The sequence below is a fragment of the Pleurodeles waltl genome, chromosome 9 (assembly GCF_031143425.1).
Source record: "Pleurodeles waltl isolate 20211129_DDA chromosome 9, aPleWal1.hap1.20221129, whole genome shotgun sequence".
NCBI lineage: Eukaryota > Metazoa > Chordata > Amphibia > Caudata > Salamandridae > Pleurodeles > Pleurodeles waltl.
In genome coordinates, this window is record NC_090448.1 from 1,098,011,768 (window position 1) to 1,098,034,822 (window position 23,055).

The window sequence follows — 23,055 nt, forward strand, 5'->3', positions numbered from 1 at the left end:
GCCAAATCACACTCCGGGGATGTAGCCAGCCCACTGGCAGTGTCCAACCCCTGAGAATCACGTAGGGGCTCCGCAATATCTCCCCTTCCTCAAGGAGCTGTCATTGGTACTCTCTCTCCTCCAACAACCTGAGGGCCTTTCTCCGGGACTGCAATTTCGCCTCCAGCCCCGGCGTTGACAAAGAGTGGACTGACGTCGGAGAGCGCCTCCGAGAAGGCGTCATCACACGATCTCCGGAACCCTCAGACGCCAGTGATGGATCCATCGGCGCTGTGGATACTCGATCTCTACCCATCGACGCCATCTGGCTTCGGGACGCTTCCGTCTGAATAGACACTGGCGAAGGTCTTTCTATCGACGTCGATGGCTGCACCGCTGGCGCCGGGCTAGTGTCTCCTGCTGGACAGAATGGCATGAACGGCGTTGGTCTGTACGGAGCCGGAGTGCCTAAATTAAATGCCAAGGGACCAGTAGGGCCAGCCAGCGCACCACCTTCCGGCGCCATGCTCTGAAACATAGCAAACATGGCATTAAGGAATGCCGCCGGATCCGTCCCGTCCTGAACATCTGGGTGCGTCGGAGATGAGTGATGACTCTGAGGCTCCACCACCTCAAAGACCACCGGCGAAGATTGCTGAGTCAAAGGCTGAGGAGACACAGTTGGGCTGACCTCCAGGGACTTATGGCGCCGGGCAGAGGGAGACATCGACCAGCTTCCTCTGGAGCGACGCCGGGAGTCGTGATGGCGCCGCTTCCTATGACCCTTCGCCAACTTCCCCGACGAAGACCTATGGTGCCTCCTCTTCTCCTTCTTAGCTTTCGCTAAAAATAATTTGGCCTCACGCTCCTTCAGAGCGTTGGGGTTAATTTTTTGGCACGAACCACACTCCTGAACGTCGTGGTTCGAGCTCAGGCACCATAGACAATCGTTATGCGGGTCAGTAACAGACATTCGACCTCCGCATTCCCTGCAAGGCTTGAACCCTGACTTCTTCAGGGCAGACATCTCGAAAAACACAAAGTATCCCTTTCAACAGCAAACGATACAAGAGCTGGAGAAATAACCGTTATCGAAGGCACGTAAAAAAGGGAACTGACGTCAGCACGCCGGCGAGGGCTTCTTATTGCCACAATGACGTCAGACAGAGCCGCGTGGAGACGGGCAATTGTGACGTCCTCGCCGACGTGCAGAGCTGGAAAGAAGTTTCCGTTGAATGCTGCGCATGGGGAGAATTCATTAGGTGAGGAATCCACAGGTAGTTGTATCCATCAGAAACCCCATTTTTAAACACAATTTTGGCATTTTACTGGGACATACCCCATTTTTAGTATTTTGTGCTTTCAGCCTCCTTCCAGTTAGTGACAGAAATGGGTGTGAAACCAATGCCGGATTCCCAGAAAGCTAACCATTTCTGAAAAGTAGACAAAATTGTGAATTCAGCAAGGGGTAATTTGTGTAGATCTTACAAGGTTTTCCTACAGAAAATAACAGCTGAAATACAAAGATATTGAAATTGAGGTAAAAAAAAAAAAAAAAAGAAAGAAAGAAAAAAAAAAACAGCCATTTTTCTCATCGTTTTACTCTAACTTTTTCCTGCAATGTCAGATATTTTAAAGCTATATACTGTTAGGTCTGCTGGACTCTTCTGGTTGCAGGGCTATCTAGGGCTTGTAGGTTCGTCAAGAACCCTAGTTACCCAGAGCCAATAAATGAGCTGCACCTTGCAATGGGTTTTCATTCTATACCGGGTATACAGCAATTAATTTGCTGAAATATAAAGAGTGAAAAATAGGTATCAAGAAAACCTTTGTATTTCCAAAATGGGCACAAGATAAGGTGTTGAGAAGCAGTGGTTATTTGCACATCTCTGAATTCCGGGGTGCCCATACCAGCATGGGAATTGCAGGGCATTTCTCAAATTTCTTTTACATATTGTATTACATTTGGAAGGAAAAAATGTAGAGAAAGACAAGGGGCAATAACACTTGCTTTGCTATTCTGTGTTCCCCCAAGTCTCCTGATAAAAATGGTACCTCACTTGCGTGGGTAGGCCTAATGCTCGCAACAGGATAAACAACCTGGACACATCACATTTTTACATTGATATCTGACGTGTTTTTTGCAAAGTGCCTAGCTGTAGACTTTGGCCTCTAGCTCTGCCGGCACCTAGGGAAACCTACCAAACCTGCGCATATTTGAAAATTAAACACCTAGGGGATTTCCAAGACGAGGTGACTTGTGCGGCTCTCACCATTTTCTGTAACCCAGAATCCTTTGCAAACCTCAAAATTTGGCCAAAAAAATAAAAAAACCTTTTTCCTCACATTTTGGTGACCGAAAGTTCTGGAATCGGAGAGGAGCCATGAATTTCCTTCCACCCAGCGTTCCCCCAAGTCTCACGCTACAAATGGTACCTCCCTTAAGTGGGTAGGCCAAGCGCCCGCGTTAGGAAATGCCCCAAAACACAACGTGGACACATCACAATCTCCCAAAGAAAACAGACCTGTTTTTTGCAAAGTGCCTAGCTGTGGATTTTGGTCTCTAGATCAGCCGGCACCTAGGGAAACGTACCAAACTTGCGCATATTTGAAAACTAGACACCTAGGGGAATCCAAGATGGGGTGACTTGTGGGGCTCTCACCAAGTTATGTTACCCAGAATCCTTTGCAAACCTCACCTGCGTTTTTGGTCCTGGGCTCAGCACTATATGGATAAGTTACTTACCTGTAAATCCTAGTTCTCTTCCAGGGGTATCCTCATCAAAGTCACAAACATTGAATATTCCCGCCCTTGTGCGGGGACCCCGGAGCATATATAAAATATATACACATTATACATGTGTAACAAACAGTCATGCAGGCTATCATGTTAAAAACAGGCTAAAATGCTTTATTTCTATGAAGTTTTTTTTTTTTTCTTTTTAATTAAATACTACGATAGAGCCTAAATAAGTAGCCAAGCTCCTAAAACTAGGCTTGGGGAAGTAAGCAGTAGCAAACTCTAGTGAAAAAATAGAGAAAACTGCATTGAAAAACAATGAAGCATTCTTAGCCAATAGGCTGCATGTAGGTTAACACAGGAGAACCATAAAAACTTTGGCACTGTGCCTTTAAGACCCTGAGCACCTCCAGTATCCCACCATGCCTCAGGGGTGAAGGAAAGGTGACAGTTGGTTCACAGTTAGGTCAGTTCTTTTTTCCGGCTTCTTCTGAGAGGATCCTGGAGCATTGAGCTCTCAGTTTTTGAGTTTTCCTCAGAAAAATTCTTTAAAAAAGCGTTTTTTTCACTTTTCACTCGACAAGTAACATCTTTGTCTGAGCTAGGAAGGTTTTTCCTGACAGAAAAATGCCTTCTCTTTTTGTCAAATGCCCTGCTTGTGGGAAGAAGAAGGCCCAGTCAGATCCCCACTCTCTGTGCATAGTGTGCCTGCCTCAGAGTCACTGCCCTGACACTTGTAAGTACTGTAAGAACATGTCAAGGAGGACTCTGAAAGACAGAGAGAAGATCCGACTTCATGGGTTTCAGGAGAGGAAAAGAACATCGTCCTCCTCACTCCCCAGGCATCCAGAAGGCCATTCTCAGGAGAGAATGGCCCGGTCGACGTCGACAGGTAGGAAAATACCTGTTTGTTCACCGTCGACGTCGTCGCTACCACCGTCCCACCGGCATAGATCGCCGTCGACGGCGACACACCTGACGTCGAAGGGAACGGCGTCGAGGGAACATCAGAGCAGGGGCAGGTCTCCGTCGACGGCAGCCCGCCGATCGACGTCGAGCCATCGCCGGCATGCCCGGTCGCCGCCAAAGGCTGTGCGCCCCCCGACGTCAGGACACACGGCGTCGAGATCTCCACGACGGCACGAGAAACATCCGCCGTCAACCTCCCATCGCTCCACGTCGAGGCACACGACGGCGAGCAGGTCGAGGTCCAAGGAACGCCGTTCGACGGCAAAGCAATCCACGTCGAGGCAATCAACGTCGAGGCAGGACAGACCGACTGGGCGTCCTTCGACGTCGAAACAGCCATCGACGTCGACGCAGGTTTTACCTGTCCAACAGGGAGCAGAACATCGCCCCTCGCCAGACAAGGCTCCGTCTCCAGTGGTCTCCATACCGAGCGACTCTTCTCGGTCAAGAGCATCTCCTGGGCATGTCTCGCCCATCAACCTATCTCAGAGATAGCTGGAGAGCCTCAACAGACCAGCGGCCTCCCCAGAATCGCAATATTCGCAAATGTATTCACCCACTGCCTCCCCGCCAAGAACGCCATCGCCGACAGCCGGGGCAGAACGGGCTCGTTCAGCTCCTCGACAGCCGACCGCGAGGCCTAGGCGCTCGGCTACAGCGTCCCGCAGCAGATCTCGCTCTCAACGGAGATCCAGGTCGCGCTCAAGAAGATCACCCTCTTGGTCTTCATCAGGTTCTTCTGTCGGGCGTTACTCACCTACTCTTACAGATTCACCACCTGCTAGAGTCTCACCAGTGGATGACATAACCACTTTCAACGAGGTGTTGCTAAGAGGAGCGCAGAAACTCAATATAGAGGTTCCAGAACCGTCTACCTCCTCATCAATCATCTTTGAGACGCTACAACAGAGATCAGCGTCGAAAAAGTTGCTGCCTCTAGTGCCTGGTTTGTTGCAGCCAACCATGGACACTTTTCTGGCCCCAGCCTCGCTTAAGTCTGCCCCGGCTCGGATTCTTAAAAAGTACAAGGCTCCAGAGCAAGACCCTTTATTCCTTAGGAAGGATCCGCCACCAGACTCAGTGATCATAGCTGCCGCCCGAAAGACCCACTCGGTGGCATCTTCATCCACGGTACCCCCGGATAAAGAGAGCAGGCATTTAGACCCAAGAAAGATGTGCGGGACAGCGGCTTCAGCAATGAAGGTCTCTAGTGCGTCTGCGCTCCTGGGCAGGTACGATCGTTCTCTGTGGGATTCCCTCAGTAGATTTACAGAAAAACTTCCCAGTGAAGACAGGCAAGATTTCCAAGAGATTCTACAGGAAGGATGCCTGGTATCTAACCAAGTTATCAGCGGATGGGGCGGATTTGGCGGCTCATGGGTACGCACATGGTATCTGTGCGAGGAGATCTTCCAGGCTGAGGCTCACTGGCTTGAAACAGGAGGCACAACAACGTATCCTGAATCTCCTATTTGCCGGGAATTCTCTATTCGGTGCCCATGCAGACGAAGAGATGATCCGCATGAAGACCGAGGTGGATGCCATGAAGGCGGTAGGCCTCGAAAGAAGGAAAGATTTCAGGCGGAGGTACAGACCGTACGATAGACGCCCTTTCCAACAGAGGGTTCAAACCCCTCATTGGTCGCAAAGGTCTCAGCAACGACAAGGACGCCCTCTGTTTCAGCGAAGAAACACAAGGGAGCGAGGGTCAAGCAGACCTCAACAGTCCACTCCAAAAGCACCCACTAAGCAATGAAGTCTCGCTTCCCTCGACACTGTACACCACTCCGGTGGGGGGAAGTATTATTGCTCATCTTCACGAGTGGCACTCTATCACAAGAGACAAATGGGTGCTCAATATTGTCGAACATGGCTATTCTCTCCTTTTCAAGCAGCCTCCACCACACTTGCCACCAACCAAACACAATCCGGCTCATCTCACCTTGCTACGCAAGGAGGCTCTCGCCCTCCTAAGAAAGAATGCCATAGAAAGGGTTCCACCTGCCCACAGAGGAAAGGGGGTCTACTCCCGTTACTTTCTAGTAGCAAAGAAGGGTCAAGAGGGCGTTTTCAGGCCAATCCTGGATCTAAGACTGCTGAACAAACACATAAGAAAGCAGAAGTTCAGAATGCTAGCGCTTCACCAAATTTTCCCTCAACTGCATCAAGTAGACTGGCTGTGCTCCATCGACCTGCAGGATGCGTATTTCCACATCCCAATAGCTCCAAAGCATCGAAAATTCCTGCGCTTTCGAGTAGCGTTACAGCATTACCAGTTCAGGGTTCTACCCTTTGGCCTGAAATCTGCTCCAAGAGTTTTCTCGAAATGTATGGCAGTGGTGGCGGCGCATCTACGAAGACAAAGGATATACATATATCCATACCTAGACGACTGGCTACTAAAGGCTTCTTCTCCGGAGCAGGCGAGAAGCCATCGGGACATTGTACTAGGAGTTTGCGAAGCTCTAGGTCTTCAGGTCAATTACCAGAAGTCAACCTTGACTCCAACGCAGAGTCTTCACTACCTAGGAGCTATCATAAACACAGAACTACAAAAAGTGTATCCTTCGGAGGAACGACTGTCCTCAATAAACAAGAAGTGCCAGGACCTGTTGAGAGCCAGCGCACCTATGGCACGTCAGGTGACATCACTACTGGGCTCCATGGCATCGTGCATCTTTATTGTCCCAAATGCCAGACTCCACATGAGACCCCTCCAAGAGGCATTGGAGGCCAATTGGAGCCAAAGAACAGGTCGCTGGGAAGACACAATGCGGCTACCGGAGGTAGCACTTCAGTCATTGAGATGGTGGATGCACAGACCTCACCTGTCAGTGGGCGCTCCGTTTCACCAGGTACTTCCATCCGACACTCTGGTAACGGATGCGTCTCTTCAGGGATGGGGGGCTCATCTGGGTCCTTTTCAAGCGCAGGGTCTGTGGTCAGACAAGGAGAAGCAGTACCACATCAATCTGCTAGAACTCAGAGCGGTCCATCTGGCTCTCAAGTCTTTCACATTGCTAATTCAGGGGAAAACTCTATTGATACAGACGGACAATACAACCACGATGTATTACTTGAACAAACAAGGGGGAACGAGATCCCTACCCCTTTCACGAGAGTCCCAAGCGATATGGCATTGGCTCCTGGCCAGAGGAATGTCAATCACAGCAGTTCACCTGCCAGGTCAGCAGAACGTAGAAGCAGACTTTCTAAGCAGACACCTGGAGGACGTTCACGATTGGGTCCTGCACGACGAAGTCGCAGAATACATCTTCGCGCAATGGGGTCGGCCTCAACTGGACCTCTTCGCAGACGATGTAAACAGGAAATGCCCAGACTTCGCATCCAGGTTCTACCGCCCGGGATCTCGAGGGAATGCCCTGTTGATCGACTGGTCAGGGACATTTCTTTACACTTTTCCGCCGATTCCCCTCATTCCGGCAGTGATCAGCAAACTTTACGGATCCAGGACCAGAATGATTCTTATAGCGCCACAATGGCCTCGACAATTCTGGTACACGGATCTCCTCAACCTGTCGGAAAAACCTCACAGGAGGCTGCCGTGCAGAACGGATCTTCTGAGCAGAATGGAGGGCAGGATTCTGCATCCCAACCTACCCTCTCTGAGCTTAACAGCATGGCTCCTGAATTCCTGCAGTATGGGCACCTAGGACTCTCGCAGGAGTGCATGAACATCTTGAAAGAGTCCAAACGGCCTTCCACGCGGCGTTCCTACGCTTTTAAGTGGAAGAGATTCTACACATGGTGCTGTCAGCAAGGCCATAATCCCATACGGGCGCAGGAGGACGTCATACTGTCCTATTTGCTTCACCTAGCGAAATCCGGTCTGCAGGTATCATCTATTAAGGTACATTTGTCTGCTATTACTGCCTATCGCAAGTCACCTTCTCAGGAATCCTTCTTTACGAAACCTGTAGTCAAGGATTTCTTAGAAGGTTTGAAGAACGTTTTTCCGCCAATTCGGAGGCCTTCTCCTCCGTGGGAACTGAACATAGTCCTAGCAAAATTTATGGGCCCTCCTTTCGAGCCTATCCATAAGGCCTCCTTACAACACCTTACGTGGAAAACGGCTTTTCTGGTGGCCATTACTTCAGCGAGGAGGGTCAGTGAGATCCAGGCCTTGTCTGCAAAAGAACCGTACACGGTTTTTCATGACAATAGAGTAGTTCTACGAACTCACCCATCTTTCCTTCCGAAGGTGGTGTCAGAATTCCATATTAATCAGACCATAACTTTACCGACGTTCTTTCCCAATCCGGAAACTCCGGCTGAGAAAGCATTGCACTCATTAGACTTGAAAAGAGTGCTGAAATTTTATCTGGACAAGACAAAATCGATTAGACACTCTAACCGCTTGTTTGTGAACTATGGTCATTTAAGGACAGGAGAAGCAGCATCTAAGCGAACAATATCAAGATGGATAGTTTCTTGTATTGTTAATACTTACCAGCTAGCTAATAGACAATTGCTAGCGCGGCCTAGAGCGCATTCCACAAGGGGAAAAGCGGCTACTGCTGCTCTCCTTAACAATGTTCCTATATCTGAGATTGGTAAGGCTGCTACATGGAAGTCTGTCCATACTTTTACAAGACATTATTGTTTAGACTCGGATGCGAGAGCGGATGCCCAAGTGGGACAGGCCTCTCTAAGGAATTTATTTGCGTAAGACATGTCTATTCCTGCACTTCTATCGGACAGTCCGCTGGGTTTAGGGATGGGCTTGCTAATCTATTCAATGTTTATGACTATTGATGAGGATCCCCTGGAAGAGAAGGATAAGTTACTTACCTGTAAATCCTAGTTCTCTTCCAGGGGTATCCTCATCAAAGTCATAAACAACCCACCCTCCTCCCCGGACGCACGTCTACTGGAAGTGCAGGACAGACAGTATTTTGATTCAATTATACAAATTGTCACCGTAATTTGGGGTGGGGGAGGTGGGGGACGGTGTAAGGGCCGGTGTTGTCCAAAAACATCCTGGACCTGGACTGCAGTTTTCTTCTATTAAGATACCTTATAATGGTATATCTGGCAGCCATACCCACTTGCAGGAAATACATTTTTCAAGATACACATTGTGAAAGACTTTTGAGAAGCTTTCAAGAACATTTATCCTCCCTTACTGAGAACATCTCCTCCGTGGGAGCTGTATATAAATTTATCAAAACTAATGTGTCAGTCATTTGAATCCATTGATAAGGCTACTCTACAGCACCTTTCCAGGAAGGCAAGGTACCTTTTTATGCCCATTACTTTCACCTGAAGAGTTATCAAGATCCAGCCCTTTGACAGTTTATACAGTGTTTCGGAAGGATAAAGCAGTAACATGTTTCATTTCTAAGGTGGTTTAAAATTTTCATGTTAATCAAATTTTCCCAGCCAACTTTCTTCTCAACTTGAAAAATGCATTACATTAGCTTAATGTAAAAATCTATTTTGGATACGACCAAAGACGTTAGGAGAAACTGACCATCTGTTTGCAATCTACGGCACAGCAACAACAGGGCTGGATACACCTAAGCAGTGTACCACTAGGTGGATTGTTTCTTGCTTAGTTCTTTCTGGCAACAGGTCTTTACCAGGTGGACCCAGACCGGACTTCACTGAAATCAGAGCTGTTATTGCAGCATTACCCCATCTCCACAACAGAAATCTGTAAAGCTGCCACGTGGAGGAGCGTCCTTTCACAAATCATGATACAGATTCCAGAGTTGATGACCAAGTGGGCCTAACATCTGTGGAATCTTATCTGTTAGCTCTGTGACAAATTTATTTCCCCATTGCATTAATTCTCCGCCTTGAAGGACGGGCTTGATACTCAATGTGACTTGTAATGAAGATCACCTGGAAGCAAAGGCTTAGCTAATTACCAGTAATCCTAATTTTCCTCCAGGGAAATCTTCATTATATCAATAAGCAACTCACCATCCTCACAGGTGGAAGGCAAAAGGAATTATAATTGGTTTTAACATGAGCCTTCATTGTTGTAAACTAAATAAATAAAAATAGAAAAAGAAAGAAAGCTTGCTCAACTGCTACCTAAAGGGAATGATGGGATACTGGGTTGTGTGATGTCTCTGAAAGGAGTGGCTCAATTCTCCTAGCCTTCAGCCTAATAAGCAACATGGTACTAACTTCTCTTATCCCTTCTTTAGTTTTCTAGTCACTATGGTTGACTCTAGTGACTTTGTTTCTTTAAAAAAAACAACTGGGGTTATTTGTTTCTTTTTTGTAAGCCAAATACGCAACATTTGGCTGCACCAAATTATTTACTTTTCTTATAAAATAACTTTCAAAACTAGATTGGATATACAGTTTATGTTAAAAAACAAATAAATAAACAAGGGTGCTCCAGTACTCCATGTGTTAGTGGGACAGTACAGTGTTTGTGACCAATACTGAAGATATCCTGGAGTAGAACAAGACATGATACAATTCAGGCTGAAGGAAACAGACATTTTATCCATTTCAAATTTGCAACTAATCTTTGTTTAAATTGGAGTGTCCCAGGATCTAACTGATAAAAGCTACCATGCTTCTCTTTAGTCTGCAACAGCAGCTCCCGAAATAAAGAGGGCTGTATTAAAAGTCAAAACTACATAAAGCTACTTGGTGAGACATTTTAAAGATAATGTACACGTTGTTGAAATATTTATCCAAAGCTCAATTCAATGGAGACTATGACATTTTGGTAAATATGCTGCCTGTGTGATGTTTATCTGAGCACAGACAATAGTTCATTTCATTGAGCCAGGCTTGATCAACTGCACGGATGGTGATTAGGTTAGAAGAAGCATGAAATATTTTCCCAGAGAAATGCACAAAGGCCTCAGTCTGCATAGAGGGTCACTGGAAAGACAAGGAGGAGTTAATCGCTGTCAAACTACACCAAAAAATCTTGGAATTTGAGAGGAATGACAGTGCACAGGAACAGGAGATTCCTATCCAGGGGCCTAGCAGTAGAGCTCAAAATAGTAAGTTGACATGTAATAGTGTTTTTGTGCTAAGGGTCCATTTGAAGATGTTTTGCTCCAAGCCTGGTCATCTCTCAAGAAAGGAAAGAAGAGCAAAAATACAAAGGAAAACAACAGAAATTCCAGTTAAAATAAGACTGGGAGACTAACAACTTTTACCAACTGGATTAGGCTCGGTACCAATCACTGCTTAAATACCATTATTTGAAAAGCTTCCTAACACCACCTCCACAGAACACAATCATACCTGGAAAGAAAACACAAGTGTGGAAAGGATCTGCTGTGTCCATCTGCTTGAATGGAGGACTGAGCCATCATGGGTGCCCACTTATCACCAAGGATTAGAGGTGATTCTCCACGGTCTTATGATCTGGCCTCCTTTCTCAGGAAAAGTAAATGCAAAGAAAAGCATCATGTAATAAAAACAGCTAGAGTTGGGACTGGAGTTTAAGTCTCTGCTGAGTGTTTGAGCATACTACCCACTGTTGTAGATGGCCTACTACACTAAAAGCTTCCCATTGTAGTATAGAAACTATGAGAATGACCAGGAGGAAAATAGTCAGGACCCTGTAAAGTTTGGAATCAGTTCAGTATATCAGCCAGGATGATAACCAAGCCTGCACTCCCAGTCTGTGAGTTCCGAACAACTGACTTGTTAATACTATGGCCTCCAGCGCAGCTTCTAGTAATGCACATACACTTGCACTACTCATTTATAGTTTTAGTGCGTGTTAACTTAAATCTAAAAAAAGACATCCTTCCTATATTTTTCCCCTGTTATTTTCTATTCAAACCTTTCTCCATGGGGTCTGGCCTTCAGACAGCTTTAGAACTCGTCGAACCTCATTTTTTCCAAAGGTTTATTAATAAACATTCATGATAAAGTATTGACCTAAAGGGGCTTGGGTCAACCCTTGTCATCCGTTTTCATATTTTGCTTCTGCTCACAAAAGCACAAAGCCTGGGGCACTAGATCAGCCCTATGGCTAACTTGCAACAAGAATTATTGCACTGTGTCTCTGATGAGATTGCGCAACCACCCAAAAGTGCACAACCTGTCTTGTCAACCATTTTGGTGCCTGTAGTCTGTACCCTGGGTCACATGACTGGGTGTAGTTAGCCTTTGTGCATTCCTCCCAGACAGTGAGATATAGAAGGACTAGATGTTGGCAGGATGTGCCATCCTGCCAGGATGGGAGAGGCAGAATAGTTTCCAGCTCCAATTACATTTCAAGGGGGCTGTCTCCAGCACCAGCCTATGGTCACTGCCGACCACGTGGCGCCTCAGCAGGGCAGGGAAGAACTTTCCAGAACCAGATTTTGAGGGAAGGGGTTTATAGGACTAGATATTTCCCCCTCTTTAAAGCTGCTACCAAGTATAAATATCGGACCCCCATAACAGCTCTTCAGTACAATCCTGGACCTGTGGACACCACAGGAGAAGGGCGGTCCTGCTGCCAGTGTTCTGCTGCCTGAGGTCTGCCCTGCTGCTTAAGGACCGCCCTGATCTCTGAGAAGGAAGAATGGACCTGCTCCCTTCATCCCAAGCGGAGGGTCAGTTGGCGGACCTCCTGTCCTAAGCTACAAAGATACAAAGATACAACAGGCTCCAGAGGCCTCCTTGCAACTGCCCTGCTGACTTGCTTCACTGGACCTGACTGATCCATTAAGTGGACCTGCTTGAGCCATGCTGGAGTGAGCCCTGATCCCTAAGAGGTACCTCCACAGGTCCTTGACCCTTGGCTGGCATCAGAGCCAACTCCTCCTGCCCAAACTGAAGGTTCCACTAAATCCAAGAAAACACCCACAAAGCCTTGCTGCTCAGCTGACAGCTTCATTAGACCCGATGCAGAGTAATGCAGTGCCTTGTCACACAGCTTTATCGGAACAGGCGCTAGATGGGGCAAAGCTTCACAAACCAAGTTGTACAGGCCTCGCGTCAAGGACATAATGTACACCTCTCAACAGTCCAAATTGAGTCCTGTACCCAGCCTGCTGTCCATTGCGGTTGTCCTGAACTTGTGACTTTGCCCTGGTCCAGTGCAGCTAGATAACCCTCAGATGATGCTTTGGTCTTTGATCGATACTTTTATCTAAAGCTTTAAAATTCAATATCTACATTTCTACTGATTTTTTATTGGTTAGACTTCATATTATTTATTAAAGCATAATCTATTTTTTGTAGATTGATGTTGGAGTTCTCTTGTGTTGTTTCTCACTTTATTACTGGTTGTGTGCTGCATAAATACTTTACACATTGCCCCCGAGTTAGGCCCGACTGCTTTTGTGCCAAGACACCAGAAGGTTAAGCACAGGTTAATTTAGTGACTTGTAGTTCACCCTCACAAGGATTATGCATGTTGATTTAGAAGGACTAGCACACACCCCCTTCAACCAATAACCCAGTGTCCTACAACACTCTTTATTATTAATGACTTACAGATTTTGAAATCCTTCAAGGGAAATTGCAGGCCTCATTGTAGTTGAACCAAAGGCTGAGAAAAAGGAGGATGAGTTACAGTGTCAAATGAAGACTAAAGAGGTTGAGGACACAGTAGAAATCTTACAGCAGAAGGCTGTTACATCCTCAGATATTGTAACTATGAAGGTGACAGCCATACCGTCTGACGGCCATGAAGGCAGATCTCTTTTAGGATTTACAAGACAAAGACAACTCTTTTGTCTTGTCAAAGGGAGAAACTAAAATGGGGAGTACCATCCAGCAGAATGTGCCCCAGCAGTCACTCAAAAGTACTCTAATGCCATGGAAGAGGAATGATTTGACAAACTGAGGCTGGAGCCGCTGGTTTCTAAACCTTGAACTAGCATGGGACACCACACCAATTTTCATGTATTTTGATATGCAAATTGTCATTGGATTCATCATATCTGTTCATATAGGCTGCACTTGTTAATTGTCTCCGTCCTTAATGGTCTCCTTCCTTTTTGAGTACCAGAAAGTAGAAGGGATAGCAAATGCAACATACTTCTGATGTCGGCACCTCCTCTATAACCCCCTTGGCTAAGACAGCTGACACCTCCTATGTCCCCCATCAGTGTGGCGCAAGTAGGTGGCATGGGTGAGAGGGCTGTCACAAAGGAGAGGGAGTAGACCCTTTGGACCAGCTGCAAAACCAAATGGTAGTATGTTATAGACCTTTGGTGGTGCAGGTGATGGGGTATACTGCTGCCTAATGGATGCCCATGTTGGTCAGAGGGCATACTAAAGGGGTTTTGAAGCTGCAGAGGGTGTGATGGACTGGCTCAAACTGTGGTTGCCTGTCCCACGTGGTCTATGGGAATCACGTCTTTGGCAACGAAAAAAAGTATACTGTTTGCTGGTAGTGGTAGCTGGGCATGTAGACATGGCTGGAACCCCTTCCGCTGCCACAAAAGGAGCAGAAAGTGGACTGGTTTTGGAAAGGCCCAAGTATCTGGCTGTAGCTGTGATATCCTTTTAGCGCTAGAGCCAAGTCCGCCTTCTCACCAAACAACAGAGCCATCAAAGCAAAGGGCATGTCCATGAGCAAGGCCTGGACATCCCCAAAAATGAGTGGTTCTCAGCCAGGCGAAGCTCTTAAGGGCCAATGACGATGAAATCACTCTGTCCAGCAAGTCGTTCATATCCAGCCCACATCGTATGTGGAAAATGGGAGCATTAATCCACACATAAAAAGGAATATTGTGTTGAATTTGGTCTGGAAAACAGTCTAGAATGGAGATTAACTTTTAATTGCACAGTACTAGCGGAATGTTACCATGTGGTAACAGTGTGCACCCTGTTATTACTATGAAAATCAATCAAGGTCACAGAAGGAAATAATCTGGAGTTAATGAATATTAATAAGGATCCCACAAAGAGAAATAAATAATCCCTTTTCCGATGCTAATCAAGGAGATTAGGTTTTTGCAAATAAACAGGAAAAACGCAGAGTCATTTATGATCAAGGGAAAATAATGGTGGGATGGTGCAGAATACATGCTGGAGGGCTTACTGCCTGGGGAGCCACTAGAAAAGTGATCCTAATTGGATTTCTTCTGGAACTGCTCTCATAGGATAAATATTACCAACATTGTAATAGGATACTACAATTACCATAGAGACTCTGAATTAATGTTGAACATTTGGTTCCAGCAGAGAGGGCACCTCAATTCTTCCATACCAAGGCACTTTTGCTGTAAACACAGATGATGAATCTCTGTTTCGGAGAACCATAAATACAGTGTGTGGGATCAAAGACTAAAACTGGATTTGTGCATATGGCTAAGGAAGCAAAACCAGGACCTCTCAGCAGAGGTGTAGAATTCCTATAGTCCGACACCCAGGACATATTGTTTGGGGTGAAGGACAACAGGTTTTCATGTTTATTTTGTCCTTGGGAGAAGTAGGACCAATTCCCCTAAAGCACAAACCCTTTAGCTGCCAGTTTACAGGGAACGGAACAGTCTGCAGCTAATGCGGTTTGAACTTGTATTTATGGTTCATTAATGCAAAGCCTTTGTTTTTAGGGTGAGTGCTCTAAATAAACGTTGCAATGTCATACTGCACTACTAACAGTGGTTCCAGTTTAAAAAAATGTGCACACACGTTTGAAAGGTTTAATATGAGGCTATTTATAATGCTCCCAGAATGCTCTCTGATTAGATGCAAATGTCTGCAAAAGCTTATAAGCATGACTGATGATTATTTGCTTTGGAATTAATAGTTTCAGAAAATTTGCAAATAGAAACAAATGTTTTGCTAAAATTACTGTGAAATTTTAAGTACTATTTCTTTGAAGCATCATTTACTAAAATGTGTTGATGCATGCTAGTATTGAAAAAAATATTCATAACGGAAAATCAGTGTAACCATTTTCAACAAGATTATGGGAAGCATGAAAATAAACAGGCACTGGCAAAGCCAACCGATCTGACATTGGTTGTCAGTCTTTTGGTTTTGTCAATGCATGTCTTGTTTTGACATGGCTTTTGTAACACTTTATTGTTGTGAGAGCTGCCAGACCCTCAAGATTGTAACATACATTTGCAAAAAGCAAAAAAAAAATAGGTCTCAGGTCTCAAAAAGCACATATTGACACAGTAATTCCTTTCACTGATCAAAAACAACTTTGTGTGCCAATATGCTCCTTGTGGAAGAGCAGAATGCTATCACTCACAGAAAAACCAGGTGACAGATGGCTAGAGAGAAATAGAATTTTAATAAAATAAAAATGCCTTGGTTAACGACAGACCTAATTAGGGGGCCAATTCTTTTAAAAAGTCACAAAAGTGTACCTATGGTATGTCTTTGCATTGGTGGCTTTCATGAATTCACAAAATATTTGCAGATATAGACCAGGAAAACGTACTGCTAGAATATATTTGGGAACTGCATTTTAGCACGAGCAAATGGCCATGTGTAGATTTGCTCATGCGACAATCTGTTGAGCGTTTATAAGTTTACTTTTCCTCCACCCAGTTTTTTCCCCCAACCCTGGAAGAACTTCTACTTCTGCTCGTCAGGAGTACGTTTCCAACCTTTCTCAGTATTGAAAAAGGATTAGCTGGTGAAAATCCATAAAATAAGTTAGTAAGTTTGCACAGACTCAAAGGCATTCCAACCGTGGAAAAATGACTTACTGCTTCCTCCTGCCTCATGAGATATGTAGAGATACGGAAAGGTGGTAAAATAAGGAAATTGCTATTTTTAGGGCTTGAAATTGCTGGTATTCAAGCCCTATTATAGTATTAGTCCTGGCGTAATCAGAGAGGCTATTACTAGAGCTTTTGCATGAGATTGCTGCCATAATTTGTTGCAGCACCACATGGCACCAAAAGGGCATATAGCTTTTCTTTTTTTACAGGGCAAGTAGATTTAAGAAGCAACCTGTCCCATAGACAAGTGGACACCCCTGGCCTCTGCAATATAAAAGTATCAAAGGTTTACCGCTGAGAAGACAGCAAAACAAACGGTTTAAATGAAAATAAAATACTGAGGTAGGGACACAAAGCAGTCTTTTTGGTTGCAACGCCATACAAGGAGCCTACTTTTCGTACTGTTACATTTTCGGGCCCCAGTACTGAAAGAGGTTGAGATTGCCCTTTCAATCTGAAGAATGATGCAAATTGAGGTCACAAAAGTACTATTTAACTTTTCGCAGGTTACTTAATGGAGGAACGTACACTATTAGGCAATGAGATTCCTATGGCATGGTGCTTTGTTTAGTGAAGAAACTCCAAACTACTTGCAATATTATCAGCTCTAAGCTTTTAAAATACATTTTATCCAGAGAACAAAAAATCCGAATACTATAGTACTCTTGCATTTTTAATTCTGTACTGCATTTCCTCTTACCGTCTGTTTGCTTGCCGTTCTCTGGTTTAGTCACTGCGTCTTCTGCAGTATTTTGTGCAGCGTTAAAATCTGTGCATTTTGGTATTTCAGGTTTGCCAGATTTCTTTATCTTAATCTCAGGGGTTTCCTTTCTAGCAGCGTGAGGTGCCTGCAGGGTTTAAGAAAGTAAACGGCTTTCAGCTAAACACAAAGATTTATGTCGCAAAACTAGTGTAAAACCATCACTTATTAACGTGTATGTAAATACAAGATCGCATTTCAAGATGCACGATCCACTGAGGTGCTATGTGTGTTTGCTCTTTGTTATAAGTATTGAAGAAATGAGCAGATAAAGTTGTACGTAAACAACTGTACAGTTTACCATGTGGATTTACCTTTTATAATGAGATAGAAATAAGGAAGCAAAACAATAAAAACATGTTTAAAAATGCACGTGTATGTAAATGGATAGAGGTCATAAAGCCCTTGACGCACACCAGTTGGAAAAATCAAAACCGTACTCAAATGTCTAAAAACAGAATTGGAGATTATTAGTTTGAAGAGAAGAATTTACCTATGGAAAATGTCATCATGATGTAAGTAGGCAACTTTAGTGTACTAAGGCTGTTTGGGCAAATATAGGCGCTAGCAACAAAGAGGGCAATTGATTTATGTGAGGACATTTTAAGGGTTAAAAGTCTAAACGTCCATCCCTGATGTCGAAGTACTAGACCGCGTATTCATCGACAAGACTGGTAGCCTTCTACATCGATAGGTAGCTCCAACTAGTGTCCATAACGAAAAATGACTTGCAGAAAACAATAGTTCTCGAGTGAGTTTTTATCTTTGACAGGTTCAGAACCTTAAAAATTCCTGGCTGCTTCTAGCAAACCACCTACGTTTAAAATTCTCAAGCCAATTAGCCAATAGCCAAAAGAACGTGCACTTCCTGCTGCGAGGCAGACATGTGGTCCTCCATTAGCTGCCCTGATGGTGTTGAACGGTGTGGCGACGGGTAGGAAGGAATGGGAGGCATAACACCGACGTACAATTTGGAGGACCAACTTAACTGAAGTGATGGCCTGACGGTCTTGGAGGAAATATCAGTACCTGCCTCCAACTGGGTGCTGTGTGCACGTAGGAAGACACTAAAGCAGTTTTGCAGCACCCACTCGAAGCGCAGGTGACTTAGCTGAACATTGGATGCAGGTCCCTGTGTGTGTGGGTGCCCCTGCAAGAGCAGAGGTGTCCCTACGAACGCAAGTTCCAATTCCCTGGACTTCATAAGTGCAGGAAGCCATTTTAGCTATGTACTGGCCATAGGTGACTACTTATGGTCCGGGGTCATAATGGTAACTCTATACATAGGCAGGTTTGGTATTAAACATGTCAGAACATACCCCGATACTGATGCCAGTAATGGTGCCATGATTCCATGCACTCTGGGGGCATCTTAGATGCCCCCCCCCAGTATTGCACCTACCAGTTTTCCAGGGACTGCAAGCAGCCCACGCTACGGCAGGACTTCAGACAGGATTCTGCCTACGTGATGCTTGACCAGCTCAAGCAGGGGAAGGCAGAATAAAGGATTTCCGGTGGAGGAGGGGTGCAACCTCTTCTCCCTTGGAAATAGGTGTTACAAGGCTGGGGCGGTGTAGCCTCCCCAAGCCACCGGTTGGCTTTGAAGGGCACATTAGGTGCCACCATTGTATAATCTGGTTTGCATCAGTCCAGGGACCCACGGTTCCTGCTCTGGCACGAAACTGCACAAAGGAAAGGGGAGTGACTATTCCCCTGTCCATCACCGCCCCAGGGGTGGTGCCCAAAGCTCCTCCAGGTGGTCACTTGATTCTGCCATCTTGAAATCAAGATGGGCAGAGGCCCCTGGGAGAATCTGACTGGTCAGGTTAGGAAAATAATGTCAGTGACATCCTCGGATAGGTGGTCACCTTTCAAAGTGACCAAGCCTCTTTTTTGGTTAGAGACTCCCTTGCGGGTGGGTCCCCAGATTCAGCGTGCAAGACTCCACCAGGACTCCTGTGCAACAACATCTTCTGCTCCTCACCACCAGAACGGCTGCTGGACCCCACAGGAAACGAACAAGACTGCAACGCCGAGAAGACCTCTCCTTGCAACATTGTTTTCACTGCTCCGGTCAGCAATTTGCAACATTTCCACGGCTTTGCAACCTCTCGGGTCATCAAGACTGCAGCTGCTCCAACAAAGCAAGAAAGAATCTACCTTGGAGTGAAGGAGTCACTCCCCTGCAGCTGCAGGCACCTAAGGCATCTGCTGTCCTCTAGACCTGCAAAGATTCTTGAACACAGGTGGTGGTTCTGAGGATTCCTCTGCTAGGTCCTCTCGGTCTTCTGTCCAACTCTGAGATGGCGAGTCCTTGCCTCTTCCTCTAGGACAGAATCCCTGTGCACCGGGACTGTTACAGCAACCAAAGCTTGTTAACTCCTGCTCGAGGGATCTTCAGGCTCCAAGTATCCCCCGCCCCCAGCACTGTAACTCGGGGGGGGGCACAACTCCATTAGGGACTCCTCTGCAGCTACTGGACTCTGCAGCTGGACTTTATCCACTACCGTTGACCCGTATCTTGACCCACAGAAGGATAGGCATTGCCTCCTGCCCCACCTGGACAGTCCTGCATGGACTGGACTCTGTCCCCTTCTTTTGCAGGTCCTCTTCATCCAGAATCCACCATTGGGGTCCACTGGTCTGATCCTGTTCTTGCAATATTTCATTTTACGAGTCCCCATGTTAGCCTATGGGACAACCAGATTATTACCTCTGCTCCCCTGGTCTCTGGGAGTCTTCTAGATACTTACCTCTTGGGGTTCCACTCTCTCCCAGACCTTGATTAACTACCCCATATCCTCTGGTGGGGGACCCATTCTCGCATTCCAATTTTTTAGTATACGGTTTGCCCCTCCCCATAGGGCACCTGCTATTTTTTGCTATTTCCTAATACTTACCTGTGTATATTGTGTGTATACTTACCTCCAGTTGGGGGGGGTTGCCTATAGTAATCTAGTGTGAGGTTCCTGTAATAAACTACCTTTACTTTTGCAACGCTGTGTGGTTCCTTTCATGTGTGATAAGTTACTGTGTGATTACTGTGATATTGCAAGTGCGTCACACTCCTCCTAGATAAGCCTTGGCTGCTCACCACATCTACCACTAGAGAGCCCTGGCTACCTAGACACTGTAACACTATCTAATAAGGGTTGCCTGGACCCAATATAAGGTGTAACATCATAGCAGTCCACCACACACAGAGCTAGCCTCCTACAATGTTCGATTATCATTGGTATATTTTTGCACATGCAGAGAATCTTCCAGCTCCAGTTCTCATACTAAAGCTTCCAGTTTTAGTATGAGAATTTGTTGCAAGTGCTGTGCTAAATAAATCCAATTCTGTACAAGTTACCCTTTTTGCACTAGCTTTATGGGAGTGATCGCTGGGGCACTTTTCACGTAATGTTCCCCTGAAGAGCAGGCATCCCTTTTAGCAGGGCGATTCTCTTTACCCAAACTATATATAATGCCTACCTCCTCTGTCCTTCTGAATTTTATGAGTACATTTTTTTAACCAAATGTCTCAGCATCAAGCCTTATGAACATAAAAAGGCAATAAATGCACTGGGAATAAGGGTTATCAGTATAAATAATTTTCTGCTCATAGGAGAAACAGGATTTGAGGAGAGATTTCTACTGACAGCCAGTGACAGTTGGCCGACATTGACTGGAGTATGGGTTGCTGCAATTAGGTGGTTGTGCTGCTAAATAAATACTGTAGTTTAAGCCCATGGGCATTTTAACACAGTGTTCTGCTATTTAAATGTACTGGGGATTTCAAGCATCTGAAAATATGAGAGATCCAATGTTAATGAGAGTTGGAGATGGAAAGAGAGAGGGAGAGAAGGAGCGAGGGAGAGAGACCTACAGGTGGTTGCCAGTAGGTAGTTATAGTTAGGACCTAGTGTCCATAGACAAGGCATTTTTGTTTTGCTAACCACTTGGGTACAGTTCGACGAATCTTCACAAAATTCTCAAAACTTGTATGCCAGTCAATTCAGCTGCTGGCTGGAAAGTTTCAGGGTGACTCGTCAAGCGTGAGCTGAAAAAAATAAAAAATACCAACACGTGCATTCCACATGCAATTTCACATAGGGTTTTTTAACACAACTACCGCCCAACCCTCTGTACAGAATTACACCAAATTTGGCAGAAAGCTAGCTCTGGGTCCAAAAATAGCCCTTTTTGTAATTTGGTGTAAATCCCTTCAGTAGATATTGAATTATTAAACAAAAAAGATTTATAGATATCTAGGGACGCAGAGGGTCGGCGGGTCCGACAGATCTCATAGTGAGATCTGATTGGCTGCCAACATTTCAACCAGGACATGTTGACAGCCATCTTGGGACTCAGACTCAGCCAAGTTCCAGGAAAAACAAAACAAAAAAAGTGTGTGGGTGGGGGTGGGGGGGGGGGGGGGAGGGTGTTTGAGGGGTGAAACATAAGGGGAAGGGTGGGTATGCCTGACCAACTAGGCCTGGTGGTGGGGGTCCGCAAATCAACAGGATAATTTAATAAAAAGCAAACACGGTTATGCACAATTGCTTTTATTTCGCCCCAAGGGTGGGCTAGGTCCAGGTGGGAATATAGTTTTATAATTTGAGGTGGGGGCACACTTGGTGCCCCTAATGGGTCAATGTTAACCCCAGGAACCCCATTTCCTGGGACCTAGCTGTGCACTGACAAAGAGAGGGGGGCCGCACAGCGACCCTCCCCGAGCAATTAATGGCTCTGGGGACCATATCCTCCAGGGCTAACTCAGCTAGGCCATGGGGTGCCCACCCACCAGACATAGCGGTTTGCCTGTTTGCACTGGTGCTCTCGCTTGGAGGCAGCAATTTAAAGATCCCGACAAACGAGAGCAAACAGTAAAACTCTGCTCCCAGCGAGCATGAAAAATGCTGCCACCTGATGGGAGCAGACTTTTCATGTTCCCCTGCCTGCTTCACAGATGAAAAAAATGGCTTGTGCCCACAGGGAGCAGCATTTTTAGCTGCTCAATGAGGCGAGAGCAATGCCTGCTCCCGCTGGAGCAGGGGAGCTGGTTGGAGCATCGGGGATCCACTGCGACCCCCTAGAATGGTGAAGTGGGCACCCACTCTTTATTGGCCAGGCCCTGGGGATGGGGAACCGGCTCACATACCTCCGTCCTTCCCCCATTATTCATTTATTTCTCGTGGAGGGTCACTTGGCCCAACACTGGCCCGGGAATGTTTATACTCCCCCCCCCCCCCCTTTCTTATATGGCCAGGCTCAGGAGATGGTGTCCTCAGGGAAAATATTGGCCTTGGGAGGACGCTGCAGGTCCCCAGGAGATTCGACCTCTGGTGCCCAAAATGAGCTTGGGGAGGGAGCCACAAGGCCAGACTCCAACATTTTTAAATGCTTAGGCCATAGGGAATGGGGTCCCCGTGGGCCAATATTGGCCTGGGAGTGGGGGGGGTTGTGTGACACTCCCCAACCCCCCGCAAACCCCCCACCCCCTGTTAATATGGCCGGGCTCTAGGAGATGGGGATCCAGGAGCCTGAAATCAGCCTGGGGATGGGGGCTGCATGCCCCGTCCCCGCGTCCCCCATAATTAAAACACTGGGTTCCCGGGGCTGAAATCGTCCCGATTAGGAGGGGAGGGGGTTTAGATACAAGACCTGGTCACAGGCGGCCAACACCTGCATGTGGTTGGCTACATGCAGAGGGGAGGCCGCAGGGCCTGGCAGAGGTTTTATTTACATATGGTAATTAAATATTACTTTGCGTCCAAAAACCAAAAACAAAAAAAACAAAAACGGAGAAATTCACTGGAGGAGGGGCAAACATAGTGCAGAAACAGAATTTAAAAACCTTAAAAATTCACTAAAAACCAAAAGGTTACAGGGACATTATAGATAGGTTGACATTTTATACACACAATACCATAGAAATTCATCAGTTTTAGTTATTTCAAGTTACTATAACTCGCACCCAACTGTAA

General features: G+C 46.0%; 1 protein-coding gene across 1 annotated transcript in view; it reads right to left on the bottom strand.

Moving 5' to 3' along the window:
* NUSAP1 (nucleolar and spindle associated protein 1) overlaps positions 1-23,055 on the bottom strand; it is a 255,458-nt gene that overhangs the window by 126,077 nt on the left and 106,326 nt on the right. The window contains exon 7 of the mRNA XM_069208796.1: positions 17,024-17,171. Within this exon, the coding sequence (XP_069064897.1) occupies positions 17,024-17,171 (148 nt within the window). The remainder of the gene's footprint in view (positions 1-17,023; positions 17,172-23,055) is intronic.